We start from the raw sequence: 21,462 nt of genomic DNA on the forward strand, positions 1-21,462 counted from the left end.
TGATTTCTGCTGCCTTAATAATCGCTGATTAAAAATTATCATAGCGAGAAAAACAGGAAAAAGTATTGTTCTTGGCGATGGACCTAATCCGCCACGACACGCCAGACCTAAAAAACTGACACAAAAAAAGTTCAACCAACAACGGACTTGGAAAGTGGTCAAAGAGATTGTTTTTTGAGGATTCTTTCAAGCTGACTCATTTTGTTAAGAATACCATCATGGTCAAACGGGTGATTAACTTTTGCCCTTGCAAGACAAGAAAGAAGTAAAGCTTGAAATGGAACATACACAACTTCTGTGTTATCAGCGTCAAAGCAACAGCAGCAGTATCGCTGTAACCAAACAAGTAAAAATTTGCTAAACCAACAATCGAACTTGTGGAATATCAGAATACTGGAAAGGTTTCCTATGCGACAATTCGATTGGGTGAAAGAGACGACCTTGAAGACCTATGGCGACCAGCTGAAGTGGACGCTACTTGCACCGACATTTTCTGCACAAATTTAAGGTTTCTTTAGAAAGGGATCAAAAACTTATAAAAACAACGCTTTTAAACAGAGCTTGGCCTTTTAACCTGCTAGCCATGGGAGCAGATCAAGTTAACTGCCACTAAAAATACAAAAAGAGCTGCAAAAAATAACTATGGATTTAAGAAAAAGTTGACTTAGTGTCAGGAATAGTTTAAAAGAGAAATTGTTTTCATTTTCAAGTCGCAATGTTATTTGCCACAAATAAAGATTAATGAGAGAAGATTGCGAAACTGTGTACTACCATTTTCAACTCTGCCTGAGCTATTTATGTTTGAGGTTTTAACACAAGTGAATAAAGAGATAGCCTTTTAAAGCGAAGCCTAAAAGAATTTAAAGTTGCAGTAATTGGTAAAGTACACGAAATTTACGTTGGCCTCAAGACAGTTGAAATCGATTTCGAATCCTCTTCCGAGTTGGTTATTAAATTTGGAAATTGTCTGCTAAATGGCCCAGGGATTGTAAAAAAACCTGCCTGGGCACTTTGGAAAAACGCTTCTGCAGCCTCTTTCACGGAATTAAATTTCTAAAATTTATGTTTTGCTGTTTGATAAAAAAAAACTAACTTGCCGCAATTTCAGTAAAAACAACAAAGCCAAACTACACAGAAAAGTACATTGGGAATGGGGAAGGAATTGCGTGCGAAGAGATAAGCCTTGTTCTGTATTACGCATTTATCAATGAGGTGTTAGGGTGCAATTCGGCATGGTTGTCTCGTGGCTTGCCACAGCCGATTTAGCCTTGTATCAGTTTCGCAATCAACTTCAAGTAATCCAAGCTATGACGTGCATAGTGCATCAGAAAATCCTTTCCACCTGTGGCCTAAGCAAACGGTTTTACTTTGCAATTTACACACAAATTCTGGTTTTAAGTTGCACAGTTACACAATGGTTTTAATATTCGATGAACACGTAAGCTGAACTAAGTCTAGTTCAAATCTAAGAATCACTGCGCCTAGGCAGAAAATCAGTCCTTGTTTACCATTAATTACATGTCCTTAAATGTTAAATCAATGTCAAAAAAGATTGATATGCTGACAGGTAGTAGACCGTTCAATTAAGTTATGTGAATGGAAGCTGGCAAAGACTGTATGGTTCACCAAAAATGACAAAGATTTTGCGGCTTTTGCATGGGAACACATATTAGAAGGATTAGCGGAAGTAGTTTTTAATTATGATCAGATAGCAATTACGAAGCCTAATATTTAACCTCTTCTTGAACTGCAGACAAGATGGCGTCTCTTGATGTTGGCGCATGCTGAATTTACTCCTGGCTGCTTTCTTGCAATGCGTACCCAACGTGATTATTCTTCGTACGGTTTCACGAATTATTATTTTACGTTTTCAAAAACTGTTTGAAAGCATACAGACTTTTAATTATTCATGCACGACCGACGAACACAGGAATATTTGGTTACAGTCTTAAATGCGCAAGGTCAAAAAAGAAGCACGAAGTTAAGTTGGCCATCTTTTAATGTTTTCTTGGATTATAAATTCGCGTTTTCAAACACTTTTTAAGGCATTGAAAAATTCAGCACGAACATTAATTATATTTTTTGTCTTAGTGTTCTACAGTGTTTTCTTACCAGTCTAAGCCGATTAAAATGAAAAGTAAGAAAAAACCGCCTCTGCAAAAAGATCACAAATGGATTTTTGTTTTTTGTTTGTCGTATCCAGGCTTACACCCGGTAGTTGAAGATTTAGATTAAGTGGACGGGAAGGCAAGGAAGCCAATCTTCGTGTCCACCTTCAGGCATGCCTTTAAGTGTCCTGCCAAAGACACAGCCACATGCTCTTGAGCGGTGTCGAACCGGCGACCTTTCGATTACCGTTCCAGGGCTCTCACCACTCGGCTATGCAGCCGACTGGTGGATCGACAACCGACAAATGGATCATACAAGCCAATAGATTTTCTAGAAAAAAGGCGATGAAGAAAATAAAAAGAAACAAGTGGTTTACTATTCCAGCATTTTGTGTAACGGATCCCTGACAGTTTTCTTGTATCACATTTCTTTGACCTACAGCACAAGATGCATATGATCAGAGTATCAGACGGAAATATTTTCACCAAATCATATGACCTGATAAAACTAGTTTGAACTGGTTTAAAAGTTATGTTCAAGTTAGTTTCAATGGAGAAAACGTACCTCATGCAGGAAGAAGTCGCAATGCGTTCATTGACCCGAAAAAAAATTTTAACTTGCATTTTTAACCGAAACTGGAAAGTTAAAAATTCAAGGATCACAATACAGAGAGAAAGGGGATCATTATGTTGAATTTCTCTTAAAGAAATTATATTGTACTAAGTAATTCATCAGCAAACCAAACCAAGACAACAATGGTTTGATGGAGCTCCATCTTATTCCGAGGTTAATCATAAGTTAAACACATATGTCAGCCATTCTCTTTACTTTTGCATAGAATTTTTTAAATCAATCTAAGCGCGTTAAGTGACCTTAGAGCTATGTGAAAGAAAAATTAAAATTTTTGGCATTATTAGCTGAGCTAAGGAAGCAAGGTATGCAATGGTAGCCTACAGTCTGGCACCAAGCCTACAAATCAGTCAGTTTTTATGTGGATTCAACGTCTACAAACGTTTAATCAATGTTAATATGACCGATTTTCTGATGGAGGTTAAACCATCAGACTCGCCTATTGTTATTCGCAAGGCAGCCTACGCACTGCATCAGAAAATCAGTTACTTTGTGCTAAATTGAGATTTAAAAAACGACCTTTTATGCAAAAAAAATCCAAAAATGTGTCGAAAAACGTTCCAAATTCTTGTTTTTGAGCACAATCTATCGATCTAAATGCCTAATTAATATAAAATAAATAAATGCAATAGACATGCGAAAACAACATGGACACGGTATTCCGCATTCAATGTTAATACCAAGGCATAGAAAATGCGATGTGTCATCATATGAGAAAATCCCATTCCAACTGGGAATAGATCATTATGGTCACAATCAATCTTTTCAAAATGAAATATCGAAAAATAATTGAATTTTGTTTAACGCGATTATTATCAGCGGAAAAGCGAATCAATATATGAAATAGAAGCCTCAAGACGACTGTAGGAATACACAAGAACACCTAGCTGTTTGGTTCATATTTCGCCACTATGGGCTCCGCTCCAGTGCTATAAAGCGAGTAAGAACTGCAATGTTAGCAAGTTTGATTTGAAATCTTATATTAAAAAAACTGCAAGATGTAATACATATTTTTTAAAACTTCATTTGAATGTTTTTGTATGAGATCATTGTGACAGCCATGTTTTGTCCATCAAAAACACTGCGTTTGGCTAAAACCTCAAAGGCTCACTTAAAATCGATTTTGTAAATCCAGCAGTGCGTTAAAAACATAAAAAAATATGTCCAAGACTTACAGACAACGTAGTATGATTTGTTGGGATCGAACTCAAGGCCCCAGGGAGAGGGGGAAATCTCTTGAAAGTAGAAAGTATATTTCTTCTCTTGTTGTGGGACATTACAAGTGATGAGCCTCTTTCCTCCAGCGACGCTGCATTTTCTATAGTTTTCCTCGCTGACTAGGTAGAGCTTAAAGTAAAATAATTTTTCCCCGTCGTCTCGGCCCTTTCTGGGGCAGATTATATCCAACCTGTCGTTAATGGCTGCGTGGATGCCCGCTTGGCCCTGGTTTTTGAATCTGAAAAAAAGCACATATAAAGTCTAAAAATAGCAACACATTTAATGTTAGCATACGTTTTTTTAACATACCAGTGTTGTTAAGATACCTGCAGCTCAAACTAAGATGAGCAATTAAAAAATAAATAAATCTGAAAACAAAATACAGTTTTATGAAAAAATATTATTCCTATCGTTTATCCATCCTGTCTCGGCAGGGAGACCTAATTTTACAGCATTCCCTGGTCAGTTTGTACCAGATTCTAAAAATACAATTCTCGTGGTCTATTCTGAAGCAAATTACTGTAGCAAAAAATTTAACCCAACAAAGAAGCATGGATGAAAAGGCTGCAAAAGCTGACAGACTCTTGCTAGCGGGGGTAAACGTCAGGTCTCGTCTAGTAAAGATGGCACACACGGATGATGAAGTTAGCAAAACATTAAAAATCTGTCGAGTCTGATGACAAAACATATCTATGAAGACATTGAATTGGTGTACAGTAGAAAAGTTAGGTGTTTCTGCGCAGGTAAATCTCCTTATTGCAGTAATATCAACCTTTCAAAGTAATTGTCAAAATAAATTTGCTTGCGAGTAAAACTCGAATTAGATGTTTTGTTTGCATAGCATCAAACCAATGACGAAGCAACTTTGAATGTAGAAAGGAAGCAAAGAAAACTCAACAATAAACAATCCAAACAAGGCAGTGACTTATTGTTTACAAGTTTGTAAATTTACATATCATTGTTTGCATAGACTACCAAGCAAGTCTTTAAACGCTTCGTTGTTAACTGTACCGAAAAGTCCAACAAACAGGACTTTTTTTCTTCTCACTTCTGCGGAGCCATCTATATTTTATTTGTCTTCGAGCGGTGTAAAGCATGACACAACAATGTTGAAAGACTCGTAAGTTCATTAAATATTACGTTACGTACTTGAAACGTCCTTTTTTTCAACTTGGAAACGTGTTTGTATTGGTGAAACGGTTTTATTGAAAACAAAAAATGAACTTTTTTTTTAATTCTTCAGCGCCCTATTTAGCTTCGACAGAGACTATAAACATGACAGCAACCACAAATACGCGAAGTCGTTTTGTTACAATGTTTCTTCGAGGTTAAACGTTTGGGACACAACCAACTGCTGGATGCTACGTTTTGGCAACTGCGTCGTCAGCGACAACCCTGGTTTTTAGAGCACAAGTTCAGTTTAAGAAATTTGTTACAAGTTGCTTTTTGATCAGTATTACGTAAAGTGACGTTAGACTGATATTGAAGTAAAAACAACTTCTATTTAAAATTAACAATAAACTTTAGGTACCAGCTTAACTCTTTGAGCCATTAGCAAGATTAAAGGAAGCATGTTATCAGTTGTTTTATTAATAAACTATAGAACCGCAACGGAGTTGACAAAACACAACTCGAAAGTTCATTAAAAACTTCCCTAAGTTTTAGCCACTTGCTTGACTTCAGCGTAATCTTTTTCGTGGATAGCATAGGCGGAAAAGGCTTAGCTGGTGTGTTTTGTGAACGGAGAAAGACAAAGGACTAATGACGATGTTAATTTGCAAGCTGGTCAAAAACAGTTCATAATTGTATTGCGTCGGTTAATGCGCGTCTGGAGTTATTTTTTCATTTTTTTGAATTGATGGCAGAATAGATTTAGCAAAAACCAAAAGGCTAAGTTTTCATGGCTATACCGAAAAAACGTTTCTCACCACAGCATTGCCATTCAAGTTTTCCTTATAACACCACTCCACCAGTCAAAGTACACAGTCAAACCAGAATCGACCTATCTGTTTTGCAGAACCAGCAAAGCCACTTTGAGTACGGAATGCCATGCAAAACCACCATCGCAGTCATTTTGCATATGACCTGACATAGTATCAGTTACAAAGAACGCAACTGAAATACTTGTGTAATCGCCACAATTATCAACATAAATCCTACAGGCGCCTGGTGGCCTGAAGTATGGCAACAGTGGTGTTTCTGTTTAGCATCACTGTCCAGATGAAACAAGAGCAGTATTGTCTAATTACCCTAAAACAACGTAATATGGCGACAATCGAAAACAAAGTCTTGATAGTTTTACGTTGTGAAATCGCAGTGTGGCCAAGTTTCTTACACTGCCTAACGTTGTCTTTATTTAGTCTTGTTGGCTTAACCAGCCTTCAAAAGTGCGAGATCGATAAAACATTGAAGTTGTCATAGGTATGGAGTAATTGGAAGAGACACACCAGACGTTGTCAACGGTGTACAACTTAGGTTTATGCTCTCACGTTTGATAAAAATTAAAAACACTGGATAGGCCTGGACAATAAGTTAAATCCATCAAGAGTGTTCAGCAAGACAAATGTAAGAAATATTGTGAGAAAATAACATGAAAGTAAATAAAACAACAGTGCAAGATATCAAAGAAATTGTGTTAGAAAACGTTGGAATAAGACCGTTTTAAACAGAAATAGCAGTTTTCACGCTTTGCAAGTCATACATAATTGATTTCGAATCAATTATAAAAGAGCTTAAAAAGAAATTTCTTGCTTTTGCTCTATCAACAGAGCAATTACACCAACTGTTGAAATGCTTAGTTTTGCATCAACTGATATATCGGACTAACAAAAAAATTGCGTTTGCCTAATAATACGTCTGAGACTCAATTTTCTGCAACTGCTGTTCAAGGCGTGAAATAATAAGTAGTCTGCGACTTTCGACCACCTCAAGACACGTCGTGTTTGGCAGGCTAATCGTCAGAATCTAGCAGGTTGCAATTATGGCATGCAACTAAAACTTTGATGGACCAAAGGTGAAGTGCTGCTTCCATAGTATCCGTTTTGCATCGTATTAACGAACATAAACGTTAAAATGATGGCCAAAGACCGCTCGAGGTCAGAAGACTTTTCTGTCTTTTCGTTGTCATAAATCATACAAAAGAAACCTTTTTGACGCATTTACAAGAGGGTTAAGTAGAGATTAAAGAAACAGTCCGCAAATTGTCACAAAATGCTAATACGGTTGAAGAGATGATACGAAAGCCTACAATCGGTGAGCAATTACAGTCAGTTGCCTGCATTGTTGAAACCAAAGAAAAATACACCGTTTCTCTGAAACCACGTGTAAGCTGCCATAGAAATCTTACGAGCGATTAATCTCCAGACTGTAAACTACCGTATTGAAAGATATTTCCGAAAAAAATTACGAGCTGCTACCGAGCTAGCAAAATTCGTCCGTCTGCGGACATATAATCGGTGTAAAACGGATCAATTTTTCACAACGCAATCATTAAAACCACCTAAGCAAATTTCCACAGAAAATGTGCTGCCTTGAAAACGTTTCATGTGCAACTGGAGTTTCGATCAGTGGCGAAAGGCCTGGGTTTTCGAACCGATCATGCTATGTTGAGTATAATTTTTCATTTGAGCCCGTCAAAACTTTTGATCATCGAATCGATTGTATTTTTTGTATCAGCAGTGAGTGAAGATTGCTAATGGTTATGTGTGAATGCATTGTAAATAATTATAAATATGTGCAAATAAATGCAAAAAAATTTGCATTTGCTAATTTAAGGAGAAACGACGAGTGATACTGTTCTTATTCTGTGCAACGAGATACACATTGCACCGAAATGTTGTAACAACACTGTTTGACTGACTGGTCTTATCAGTGTCGCCTTTAAGTATTTTGTTGGTATCACCATTTTGCTAAATATGCGACAGGAGTCCCACCACTGAAGTTGCTTTGCAAATATTTGTCATAATGGTCAAGTGGTTTCAGTGACAAAAGTATGCTCCGATCTTGGTACAACATCCCGCCATGATGGAATATGTAAATGAAGAATAGCATTCGATTGGCAAAATGTGCAATTTTGCAAAAACGTAAAATCGCAAACCAAGACAGGCTGCAGACAAAAGAACTGGCTTTGTTGTGGCATAGAATGATTTTCGCTAGATTCTAGCCAGAAATGAAAAGTAGGTCTGTTGAAATTGAGACATAATTTTGAAAATTTGCATGCTTGCAAAGAAAAGTATGACACAGACTCACAATGAAACTAAAAAGTAAATTTGATTATTACCAACTGATTGACATACTCGAAGATGGGTTTTTACACATAGCTTGAAACAAACCTTATAATTAACTGATTAGTATAAAATGTTAGAAGCTGTAAATCAGCTGACAAAATGATGAATGAAAACGAAGAAATATGACAATGATTACGAAGTCGGCTTGCAAACTAAAAATATATATCCATTTGTACAGCGTTTCATTCAAAATTGTTAAACAGGAAACAATTTCAGGCTCCAGCAATTAGTGGTTTTAAATCGCCGTAACTTGACAAGAATCTTTCGGAATGTTACAGACCAAAGCAACAAAAACAAAATCCATTTGCCATCGCTTCAGTTAACCACCAAAATACATTCATTCACTTTAAAAACAAAAGCAAAAACAACAACATTTTTTACTTGCTGCGAGGTAGGCCTTATCAACGCTGGATGTCTTTATTGTAACGGAATAGATTAAATGGGATCAGTGGCGGTAAACCCGAAACAGGAACAAACTCGGAAGGATAAACCAATTACAAACATGCCAGTGAACAAACTTAATCCAATCTAAAAACCAAGCAAAGAAAATGACTTTGTCAAGTCGACAGCCTATCACTTTACTGATACAACACAATAATTATTCAACGAAGCATGTGCGAACATGTATACAGTAGATAGGTTATTCAAAAGTTAAAGATTGTCAGTTTACAATTTGTATACTTTCCTTTATCGTTGACCTTACGAGCTTAGTCTGAGCCCAAAAATGGCCGATTCGCGTGCAAGACGAACATATTTTTGTGGCCTGCTGTCATGCGTGGCTGCGGGTCACGCGATTTTAATATCAAGACAATGCCGACGCCATCTTTTTACTTCATTTTTAGAAATGCAAGATTTTCCTTGGTCGTTATCCTTTAATGACCATGTTAGAAAGTGTGAATAGATCAATAATTCGGATATCCAGCGGCATATGGCTTGCAGGAGATGAGAGCAAAAACGATGATCTTGCAGAAAACATTTGCTTCGCATTCTATTGATCTCATTTGAATGAAAGCCTCAATTTTTTACTTTCTTGTTTCTTCCGCAAACTTAGTTATTTTAGTACCGTTTTGGCTGAGCTCAAATATACATCATTTCCACGTTATTATGACTCGGCTAGGCCCACTACACAAGAAAGCAACATAAGTTAAAAGTAAAATTGTATCCTCAAATAGGGGCACTCATCGATCTGTCGGACAAGGTTAATGTAACTAAACTATCTGATCGATACATATTAAGTGACGATATTACAAGTTTAAAATTCCACCACTGAACCTTACGCCATGATTTAAGGCTGAATTTGTCCCAAGAGCTTTCTTTCTTTTAGATTTTACAATGAAAACAAGATGAATCAAAACAATTGCCTTTGGAGCATGATTCGTAATTGGTGCTTTGAATTTTATGTTTGCTTTTTTCAATACTTTGTAAATTTTACTTGAATACTGGAAAGCTTGGGTGTTCATCAGGACAATTATCGTTTCTAGCACTAGTTGCAACGTTCATCTGATGAAAGTAAAAGTAAAAGCACAAAATAAACAGGATGATTTATATTCGCTTTTACTTTCACTTTCATCAGATGAACGTTGCAACTAGTGCTAGAAACGAATTTTACTTGAGTCAATGAAAGCAAAAATAACCACGCCTTCTGAAGGACCCGGTCTGAATGTTGCTTTGTTGATAAAATACTAAATGTGATTATTATAACAAGAATAGGATGAAGAACTAGTAAAACTGCATCTGGTTGTTTGATTAGTAAAAATCAGAATAGCCCAAATTAATCAATTACCCTTCTCGAACCAAACAGCAAATCAGTCGTTTTTTTACATCAATCAAACGTCTGCAGAAGCGAAATCAATGTAAAAACGACTGATTTGCTGTCTGGGGAAGGGGATGCAAAAATTGATTAAAATAAAATCGAAAAAAAAATTCGTTAATTTTTTGTTGCTCGTTGGAAGTGCTTCTTCTCACACAGCTAAATTCGTCATTTTTACATTGATTTAACGTCAGTTGACGTTGAATCAATGTGAAAGTGACAGATTTTGCTATCTGGGTTCAGCTAACAAAAGAGGTTTTCAAAATCAACGTGATGTCAAACAACCTTTGCAAGCAGGTAAAGAAAAATATGCTCAACTCTGCGGAAATGTCAAAATATGAAACATATTTGCCATTACAAAGGTAATTGCGTGGACGTTTAAGGCTTTAAATAGGAAAATGGAAGCCAAGACTATGTGAAATCAATTATAATTAATAGTTCTCGAACCAACCAGCTGTTCAATGTTCCAAGTTCGGTAATTACCGACTTGTCAGAAGACGATGTTTAAAATTCCCAGCAAATTAATTAATTTTAATATTAAGATTTTATAACACAATCAAGTTCATTGAAATAACTCTGATGTAATAAATAAACGGACATATTTGTGACGGAGGCAAAACATGTTTTGAAGTATAGAAGATGATGAGAATACTTAGAGAAACCATGCGTAAAATATCGCTGAGAATACAAATTTTTTGTACGTTTGAGCTTTCATACGAATTTTTCTGGTTTTTATGTTAGTATTTTTATATATCACTGAAATTCTTAAAGCCAACATTCTACTTTGCTTTTGCTGTATAAACTGTGGTGCATAGGCTCTGTGCAGAGCCACTTTACAAAAGTCTCTTCAATCTAGATTCTAGAAGCACCAGAAAAGAGCACAATTTAACTTTATAATTTTTTTCTTTCGTCCGAAATATGTATTTTACAATCTACCGAGCAAAAGTCAATCCAATCAAAATAAGCTTCGAAGCAAAACTTATCGACCCTGCTTTTTTATGTAACAGTTGATTGAAATTTGAACCAAACTTTGGATTGTTGCACAAAGAAAAAACACAGCAAAGCAAGTTGAAAATCATGTTCACAAACGCATTAACCGAAAGGCGACGTGTTTCTCCAACAAAGTTTCGTGGTTCAATGGCAACTGAAAATAACGTTTTTATCCACGTCTAATAAAATGAGCTATTTTTGTTTGTAGTTAATAGGGTAGAAAAACCTTACAATGGAATGTTTTCAATAGAACAAGGTTTTTCTCATAACGGCAACTAACAGCTTTTATCGTGATTGGAAAAACGGGAGAAACAAGAACCTTGCGGGATGTACCTACTCCAATACTGCTCACAAAAAGGATGAACTGAAGTTTTGTGTTTGATCTATTTCCCAGGTATTCAAATCAGTTCTCTCCATAGCACGGATTTTTCTAGCTGGGTAGAGACAGAATAGAAACGGTGAACTTCATTGTGGCAAACTAATCACACAACTGCAAAGTAAAAACTTAAAACCAGTTTTGCATTAATTCAACACAGTGGGGGGCCTTCATGAACTGGAGTGGCAAAGTAAACAGAATACTATTCTACTGACATTCACCAGACAAAACATTGTAGTCGCCTGCAAAGTATTTAGAGTTTAAAAGGTCGAGAGATATGTTCACTTGCTAATAATCCCAGCTAGCAAAAATTGCAAGTTTTACGTGGTTTCAACGTCCGACGACAATAAATGTGAAAAGGATTTCGGTCGTGGAAAACAACAAAAAGCTGTTTTGCTGAAAACTGTTGTTTGTAAAGCAGGATTATGTACGCTTATAGTAAAGTTGACCTGATTTGAAAAGCGAAAAAAGAAAAACACTAGCCTACAATCTTTTGCAAAAAATTGTATTCTTTGTTTTTCACAACGCATTAGAAGAGAATTGTCAAAAAGTTTTTCCATTCTAACTTTTATACGGGTATTTCAAACAGAAATACTACATTTTAAATCACTTGAAATTTTACTTTGCATCATCACCGAATTGCTGCTGGTTATGTTTTCATTTCCCAGTTTGTTTCGAAGTTCAGATTTCGTTTCATGCGAATGGAGTTTCTGCCAACACCGTTTCACCCCAAGAGCATGGTTTTTATACAGAACTAAACACATTGATTACTCATCGAAGCTACACCCGTTGGACAACATTGAGCTGGCTTGGTTTGTACGCTTAGCTGGCAAAAGTTGCCTTTTGAACATCGTTTCAATGTTTGGCGGCGTTGAAACGATGTAAAAAGAGGAACACTTGCTCGTTGGCACTTTCTTTGAAGATTTAAACGTTTGTCAACTTCCGGGCAAACCAGTATGTTAACGGTGAGGTTCTTGGCAGGATAATGCAAGAATGATTGCATTATAAACGCTTTTCGCCACAGGGCTTAGCAAAATTGGTTATTGAATTTATTTTCTTGTTTCAAACAAAGAAACCTTCCTTTATTTGACGATGATTGTCAAGAGTGAAATGTGCACTGAACCGTTACGCCTGTGATGAGCGCTGAACCTGCTTTTGAAGAAACGTTTTGATGACAGGACTTGTAACGAGACATCAATTTGAACTTTTTTCATTTGTCTTCTACTCAGCATCTCATAAAATTGTCTTGTGACTAAATAAACTAACAAAAATGTCGAAGCGACTAAGATGAATGTCATGCTGTGTTTCAAAATTGAACGATTACAGAAGCAATATGTTTGGAATTTTGAAATAAAAAAATTGTGACAAACAGATCTCCTGCTGTGAAAGCGTATTAGTCTTTTCAAGCTAGAGTTTCAAGGGGATGATTGTTTAACTCACTTTGACATTAAGAAAGTGAATGCATAATGCATAACTTTTGGCGTTTGTCGAAAGGGCTCGACCTAGGGCATGCAAAAGGAAAAAATAAATTATTGGTCTGTTCACAGACTGACAGTTGTTAGTCTCTGTCCTTTAAAGGACATTTTGCACTTTGCAAGCACAGTGCTGTAAAAACGCCACAAGAAATTGCACTCTTATTCGATTTTCAGCACATACTAGGACCATCAATGTCTTACCCAAGAAAACATTTCCCCAACATTGCTGGAAAGCTAAAAACACAAGAAGCCACTTAGCTAAGTTGTGATACAGGCAGCGATCCGATACACACATACTAAGATCACTTCCAACAAACTTTGCCGGAGAAAGTAGAGCAACACAAAGAATTGAAACTGATCATTAGAAGTGCCGAGATAAGAGCAGAAGAGTGCTCTCTGCAGCCCAACTTGCGTTTGATGTTTCAATTGTAGCGATTGGCTTATAGCACTTGTAGAGAAAAGTCCAATTAGAAGGCTGTGAAATCAGGGAGAAACAAAACACTTTGGGAAGCACAAGACAATGGAAATACTTTGTGACGTAGAATTTGCTAACAGACAAGAAAGCCCATGTTTGGAGTGGTTTGTACAAGCTGTTCCAGCGGGAATCTCATTTCATATTCATTATTCATCTCACAAAACAGTTACATGTTATATAAAACACCGCACAAGAAAAAAAAACATGCAATCAATTTTTTTAAATTTATTGAACAATTATTCCAAGAGGTTCCTGAAATGCTTTTCAAATTCTACATGTTTATTGTTTTGAAGTTAATTTGTGCGTTCGGGCCTCTGGCAGATATTACAACAAAACCTTGCAATTTTTAAATCGCTATATCTGGTAACGTAAAAAATTGCGAGATTGGTGTTTGAAAGTAATCTTCATTTTCTTGTTGTAAAAAATGTTTTCAAAAGCTTGGACTATTCTATTATATATACTAAAACTTTCTTAAACACTACTTGTACATAAAGATATCTTAAAAAGTGTAATTTTATTGTATTTGCCCCATTTCGAGAACAGTCTTTGGGAAAAAGAAACAGATTTTGCGGATAATTAGAAGCTCAGCCAAGCGAATAGGCCTAAGAAAACTGTCTACATTTTACTTAAGTGAATAAAAAGTGACTCATAAAATTTCAACAGGGCCCAGGACTCTCAGAGCAGTATCAATTTGTCAAGGGCCGATTAGTTTTGATAGGATTTCACATCACGTCTGTGAAGAAAGGGTTTAAATGTTAATATAAGCTTTCTGAAAACGTTCAACTTGGATAAAATCAATTCATGAATAGGACTGACTGTGGACAGCCCCCCCAGCTATCAAAAGCTGTCTGCAGACGTTGAATCAATGTACAAAAAAGGTTTTTGCTAGCTTGAACAAAGCGCGGTCATGGTGATTAGTAACGCAATGTGGTAGCCTAAGGTTCGTTTCTTTTGCCAATTTCTGGCACAAAAGCGTGGTTGTAAGTTATTTATAAACAACCAACCATTTAACGTCCCATTGGCCCACGCAAAGTTTCTCGAAGAGCTGTTGTGGCTTTAAAATTGAAAGGATTAAGCTTTACGATTTGACTAATTGCCCTGAGATATAGAGGTGGTAAAGCGGCAGATTTGGTATGTGTATTAGAAAAGAACCAATTACATTGTGTTGAAATCAATTTTTGGTCAATGCTTATCACAAATACGTCATAAACTCACTAAATTGATTTTAGTCTGATATTAATTTGTAGTTTGGAATAACATAACGAATGATTAATGGCAAGGTTGTTTGAAACATGAAAATTCTGTGTCTTGGTCATCTTTCAACACAAACGCAATTTTGTTTCGTTATCAGCTCAAAAAAAGCCCAAACATACATTTAAAAAAACCTCACTTAACAGTTGAATAAAATACACACCAATACTTTGTAAAGATAAGAACATTCTTTCGACTTGCAAAGATCTATCGATTCCCTCGAACTCATTTTAACATCCAGCTAAAGTAATCTCAAAAAACTTCAAACTCGCAAGAAAACTACAGCATAAAAATATCTCAATATAAACCATAGACTTGCATTTTTTCGGCAGCCGATAACAACAAGAATTGACAGCGATGGACACGTGCTCTCTGGCTGTTCTAGCAAGTGCTGACTGCCAGGAAGAACACTCCTTTCTACATAAACCATAGCCCATAGTTAAATTGATATTCGTAACTATTTTTGTTATGAAAATATGTCTCGAAGTGTACGCTTTCAGCATGCACATGTTGGATTTTAACGTTTTTGACAGATATTCTTTCATACAAATATAAATATTTGGTGTCATGCAGACATTGGTAGGGTCACAAGAATAATGCGTCGTTTGACTTTCGTAAAACATCAAATTTTCTCCGATTTATTGTCGACGTATCAATAAAAATAGCAATTAGATAAGACGATTTTTTACATTACTCGTTGAAGTTTTGAATGCCATGTTCACTTTATAGCCTAAGTGTTCCACTATGAGGCTTCGAACAGAAAAACAAATATTTGCCTTTTGTTGGAAGAAAATTATTTTCTCTGGGCTAAGAATGGAATGTCTCATTTTGTAAATTTGCAACCAGCTTTCCAAAGAAAGGTCTCAGGAGGCTTTAGAAAATCAATGCAAATGCAATGCGTGTGACCTTGATAATTGCGAAAAGACTGACAACAGATTTTGACAGCATTATTACAATTATGAGAACAAATATCATGTTGTTTGAAGTGTATGCCGAGTCCGGGCAAGCTCAAACTTACAAGAGAAGACATTGTTAATTTCGACAAATTCAAACAAAAACTGTTTCCTAAACAGTCATAAACGGGCACTGACGCAATAAAGCTTTTCTAAGATGTTCGAAAGCAAATGAGAAAAGTAGGCTATGCTTAATTCTGCATAATATGTTCAATCTACAAAACTATACTCCGTAGGCTATATGGCTATTGGCTATTTGTGTGTTACCTAGCCACAATCAAACTTGAAAAATACGACCACACCTGCAAGGTCTGTATTCCGCATTGTTGCATGTTGGAAAATAGATTTACTGAACAAGTTAAAACTTACTGAGAATGCTTTAAACAACTACGATTCAAGATTTGTGCGACTGACGCGACAGCAATGCTGTGTGACAGTATGAGGCTTTGGTTTGGTCTGAAGCAACTGCAGCTTTGTGGCGTTGTTTAAACGTTTTAAGTTGTCAACACAATAACCGAAGGCGGGCACTCTGTGGGTCACGCTTCAAGGCTTGTGAAAAAATCAGTCGAAAAGAAGGAACGGCTTTGCAACTCCTAAACATTCTCTATCAGTTACAACAGATTTGTGCTAAATATAATAATGCTTCCATTTCATTTGGCCAAGTCCTACCTTAAAAGAAATGATTGCTAGTTATGTACTTTAAGTACATTTTAAAACGAGTATTCTGGCAACGTTAAATTATTGAAACAAAATACCCTCCTTGAACAGATAAGACAAAAGCAGGTTGGATAGCAACACACGTAACACAAACAGGTGATTTTTCTCTCGTGAGGGCCTTTTGTCGCCACTGTGAACTGTAGGTGCTATTATATCTCCAGCTAATTCAGCGCCGAAGATACAGTTGATTTTGAAACAAAAGGCTAATTGAAACAAAACGCACCCGCCAAAGCATTCAAGTCGGTCTTCTCAAACCGACAACCGGACGAAAAGAAAACAAGTTGTTAAACTGGAAGCTAACAATAGGACTGAACGAGGGTACATAAAAATTGAAGGACTACATGCTGTTGCTACACATGTTCAAGTGACAAATCTTTAGTTTTAATCAATAAGCCACCATATGTGTTGTTTAGGTGCAAACAAAACACTGGCTGCACATAAGTTTGTACAAAACCACAAGTGCCTTTGTACAAGTATTCAAACAGCTGTATTTGAATTTATAAAATATGACTACAATAACAATGATATCATTTTGTTGTTTTATGCAATTGTAACAAATATAAATGTCGATATAGTAAAACACATTTTCCATGAATCCAAGTAAAGTATATCAAAATTAATTAGGTGCTAAATTTCATAAAATAAGCCTTTGGAGTATTGAAAAAGAATGACTGGCCATGACGTCATTTCTATTTATTTATGAACACAAAAAATGTAACAGGCAGCGCGCAAGAAATGTATGAAACCCACAACACTTACAGCGGATTTGAAGAATTCCAGTAAATGGGATCTAAAGTCTTTCCTTCCACAATGGCACATTCGAGAAAATGTGTGACAATACTCAACAGGACGGAAGCAATTGTAAGGGTTTCCATTCTCAATCTCCACATTATAAACAAAAACAAAATGCTAGCTACAGCTAGACTACTGAGTCAAAAGTTACGGTGATAACAGCAGACTACGTGATATAGGCGTCTGATAATCACAAGATTGTTAAAAGAAAAGACTGAGTTTTACCTGAATGGTTTTTGATCAAATTGATTTGATCAAAAGAAAAACAACAGCACAAAAACTTAAAAAGTTTATCTTGATGCATCAATAGTTCAATACGGCACTAAATATAGGTCTTGCAGGTTTTAAGCCTCTCTCCACGTTGCAGAATGGGAAATAGGTCGCGTCTTAAATTTGGACGATTTAAAACTTGCGTAACCCATAATTATGCCACAAAAGCCTGCACAACACAGTTTTCCATTACCTTCTCCTTACAATTCATTTCTATACGTTTATTGATTCTGCAGGCCTACTTGTCATCTTATTTCTGTGAGATGGAAAGAAAACTTAGTCTTTATAGACTACTGCCCATTTATTGATAGCCTACCAATACAGTGTACGTGGAAATATTTAACTTTTTTCCAGAAGCTGCTCCTTGTCTATCACTGATATTCTTCACATTGAGGCTGTTTTACAAGAATCATTTCAGGTAGGCTGCAAGTTTAGTACAGACATCGCTTTTTAGGATATCTTTCAACTATCAGGAAGATTGTGAAAAATGAACCAGCGTCTTTACTCTTCACCTATATTTCTTATGAATGAAAAATGTTGCCTTTTTTACCCCTGTTTGTAATCTACAGCTTTGTAATAAGCGGTTCTGGAAAAAAAAAATCGAAAAAATGTTAATTAGTTTTTAATTAAAAACTTAAGTTTAACTGTTTTGTGTCAATAATGATGTAAAATAATATTGGGCTTTAATGTCTTTGTCTGGACAACAGTAGCCGCTGTAGGTTCAATACTGCGTTAAGTAAAGTTGTAAACAGTCTTGCTAAAAATATGCTACAAAAATTGTTTACACAAGTGCTTTAATTGAAATACCAACTATCATCCAATGTAATTTATGTTTGTAAACACTCAACGACTTCAGTTGACTTAACTCCTGATAAAACAAACTGTCACAGCACTGCTTGAGAAATCAACAACTGTAGCCTATTGTCACCACTGCGTTCTTTCTCAATTTGCGACCGCGCCAAGTCAAGAACAACCTGTGAGTAAATAGCCCTTTTTTCTTTTCTCAAGTTTTTAAAAGAAGTAAGATTACACGAACCGAGCTCTGCCAAAGAATGAACTCAAAAGCCAGAACGACAGGGGTTTGCCCCGTGCTTTGTGTGATTTGTTTCACACAGCATTTCTTACTTTTGACTTGTCGTTCTTTTGTGAACGCTAAGTGTCAAATGCCAACACTATTACTTGATGCTTTGCAATATTTTAAACTATCAAATGTTGCAAAAGTAAGAACGCTTTGGTAATAAAATTATAAAAAAATACAAAATAACCGGAGAATTGCAACTCTTTGGCAATTGCAGTAGTATCAATGGAGACAGAACTTGTGAGTTTAATCACACTGACAGAAATTTGGTTGTTGAACCGAATTTATTTGGCGGTAACTGAACAAGTGTTTTTGTGCTCAATACTCGTAAATGTCGCTTTGTTTCGAATATTGTTTCGTTTCGAATGCACAACCAAACAAAATCACTTCTTGTTCTTAAATAAAACGAAGCCAATTCAAACATTTTTAAGTCAAAAGGAATCAAAGCCAGTAGAAGTTTTGAAATATTGTCGCATCAAACAGCTCCACCTGTTTTGTGTGTATTGTATTAAATATGAAGTGGATATATCAATAAGACTATGTTATGAAGGGCCAAGGTCACTTTTCTGTAAGTGGAACATTTGGTTTGTGCAAGTAAACTGTCAAAAATAGTTTAAGAAAGAAATTTTATAAGCTTGTCAACAATTTTTATGATTTGTTGTACAAGCTGAAGTACAGTATTTTGAAGCGGCCGATTTTCAATTTCTTAAACAAAACCAAATTCACAGTCAACTTTCAGTCACTCTGAAAAGCGAGATGCCGTAGGCTATATTCAATTAAACCGTACCCAGTGGCGGATCTAGTTGGGGGGCGATGGGGCGATTGCCTCGTCCAAAAATTAGAAAAGTAACTGTATCCACTATCCATGGTGTTTTTGCTAAGTCAGATTAATGTAGGCCTACATTCCATATCATTGTGGATTGCTGAACTCGCTCACTCCCTAAAACTACCTTGCAGATCCGCCCCTGAAGGTACCAAATGCATGTTACAAAGTTGAATTATAGAGTAGCCTACACTGAGATAACATTGGCTCTGTTTGTTTTATTTATGATATGAGAAGCTTTGGTGGTTTCAAGTGCGGAAGCAGGAAACAAGCAGCAAACATAAAAGATTTGTCATTATTTGTTGATTGTTGTATGTTTTCTTGATTGAAACTGGCTGATTTATTGTTAGACAGTAGAACCATTGGAAACAGAACTTGTGTATTTAACCACACTGAAAAGCACTTGGTTTTTGTTTGCATATCCCAGCCTAATTTTTTTTTGACAAAAATTTTATTTTGAAGAAAATGAAACTTAAACCATGTGTCAAATATTAGTTTTTATCTTTTCCTTGAAACTACTGGGACGTGTTAAAAAATCCACTTTTTACTTTCGAGTCCAACTCATTTTCTCTATTAGGCTACTTGCACAACACCACTAAGACCTGTTGAGGACTTCAAGAATTGAAAGGCCCAAGCAATTGTTTTAAAGAGAACCTGCCCTTTTTCTCAAAACATTAGCAACACGAAGATTGTGTGTAATATACATCGCGTTGAGCTGAACATTGAAAATACATCAATGATTTCAAGAGGAATTCTATTAGTTTTTGCCAGTGGCGTAACTCAATATCATGACTAGTAGTGGTAGACAGTGTAGTTGAAAACAAATACTGGCAACAAATTTCGTGCAAATGCCGTATTTTGACGTACAATTAAGTAACCTGTCAGCCTTGTGTAGTGGCATTCAACTTGGAAGAGGGCAAAGAGGCAATGGCAGGTTCCTTTTTGCTCTTTAATTGATTTTTTATGTTGTTATTATGGACTTGTGCTTCCTTATCTTTAGTTTTTGCGATAGCTGTAATGTGAGATCGTATGGTGTGCAGCAAAAGATTTTTATTGGGGTCATACTGCTGCTGCTGCCTGCTCATCCTGAACAGGTTTGAAGCAAACGTGCTTTAAAGCGCCATCTTGTGAATAACTGAAATGCTGCTCAAGTTCACCCTTGCACAAAAAGTATGATTGCGGAAGAAACGAAGATCTTAACAACATCAAGAAGCTTGTTAATGTAATCGATGACTTCGTAATGGGCAATAATGCTAATCTTATACCTATTCTGTGTCGTTCTTGGACAGCTAAGTTTGTTTACCAATTGCTATATCCATGCAAAAGCTACGTTTATCATGCTTCACGTCCTCCAACTGGTTGCATAAGAAAATCAACCTCTGTGCAATGTTTCATTTTTTGGTATGCATAATGCGTCCTGGAATTGAACCAAGCTACCCCAGAAGGGAGTAGATTTTAACAAGCCCACCAACTCGTGAGTTGGTATTTTGATTCAGAGCAAAGCGTGTGAATTGCTTCAATTGCTTGATCGAAATTGGCAAAGCATTTCAACAAAAGGCAAGAAGTGATTTGTAAGTTTTGGAAAACACTTTGCGCAACTGTAATCTTCTTTCTATGCAATCTACCGTGAGCAGTCTCGCAAATGCAGGTTAATTGCTAGAATGGGAGGGCAATTGCGATTAATACAGAAACAACCTTTGTTTTTGAAGCTTTCTAAAATCGTTAGTTACAGACTGCAAAAAGGCGACTGAAACTTTACCAAACAATAAAAACAAGTAGGTTGTTTTTGAATCCTGTTTCAATTGAAAAACAATTTGTGACAGTAAACAAAACAGATACGTAGCCTATTTGTCAGCACCAATTTGGGAAATGAATTGCCCTGATGTCATCCCTGTAAAAGGTAATCACCACACAGGCTACCAACAAAAAAGAATTTCATAAAGAAATCCTGTACTGTTGTTCATGCAATTGCAGTACAATGCAAAATTACTGCAAAGCTTGAAGTATCAGAAATACCATTAAAAAATGCTTGAACGAACAGATATTGTAGATATTGGTAACTGGTAATTTTTTTTCTTTCAGAACGATTGAAACAATACATTTTTTACGATATTGTCTTTTGTATCACGATATTGCGACTAAAGATTGATTCGAAAATTATTTTTTCTCGGATTGAAAAGGTTTGTTTAGTTGGCAACTGCTGGGATGA

General features: G+C 36.1%; 1 protein-coding gene across 1 annotated transcript in view; it reads right to left on the reverse strand.

Annotated features, from left to right (window-relative positions):
• LOC145787459 (uncharacterized) overlaps positions 1–17,258 on the reverse strand; it is a 34,876-nt gene extending 17,618 nt beyond the window's left edge. Inside the window, exons 1-2 of the mRNA XM_082599207.1 lie at positions 17,050–17,258; positions 3,915–4,195 (exon numbers count right to left, since the gene is read on the reverse strand). Of these exons, the coding sequence (XP_082455333.1) occupies positions 3,915–4,195; positions 17,050–17,180 (412 nt within the window). The 5' untranslated portion in view covers positions 17,181–17,258. The remainder of the gene's footprint in view (positions 1–3,914; positions 4,196–17,049) is intronic.
• Positions 17,259–21,462: the final 4,204 nt, after the last annotated feature.

The sequence above is a fragment of the Aplidium turbinatum genome, chromosome 18, assembly GCF_918807975.1.
Source record: "Aplidium turbinatum chromosome 18, kaAplTurb1.1, whole genome shotgun sequence".
NCBI classification, from domain to species: domain Eukaryota; kingdom Metazoa; phylum Chordata; class Ascidiacea; order Aplousobranchia; family Polyclinidae; genus Aplidium; species Aplidium turbinatum.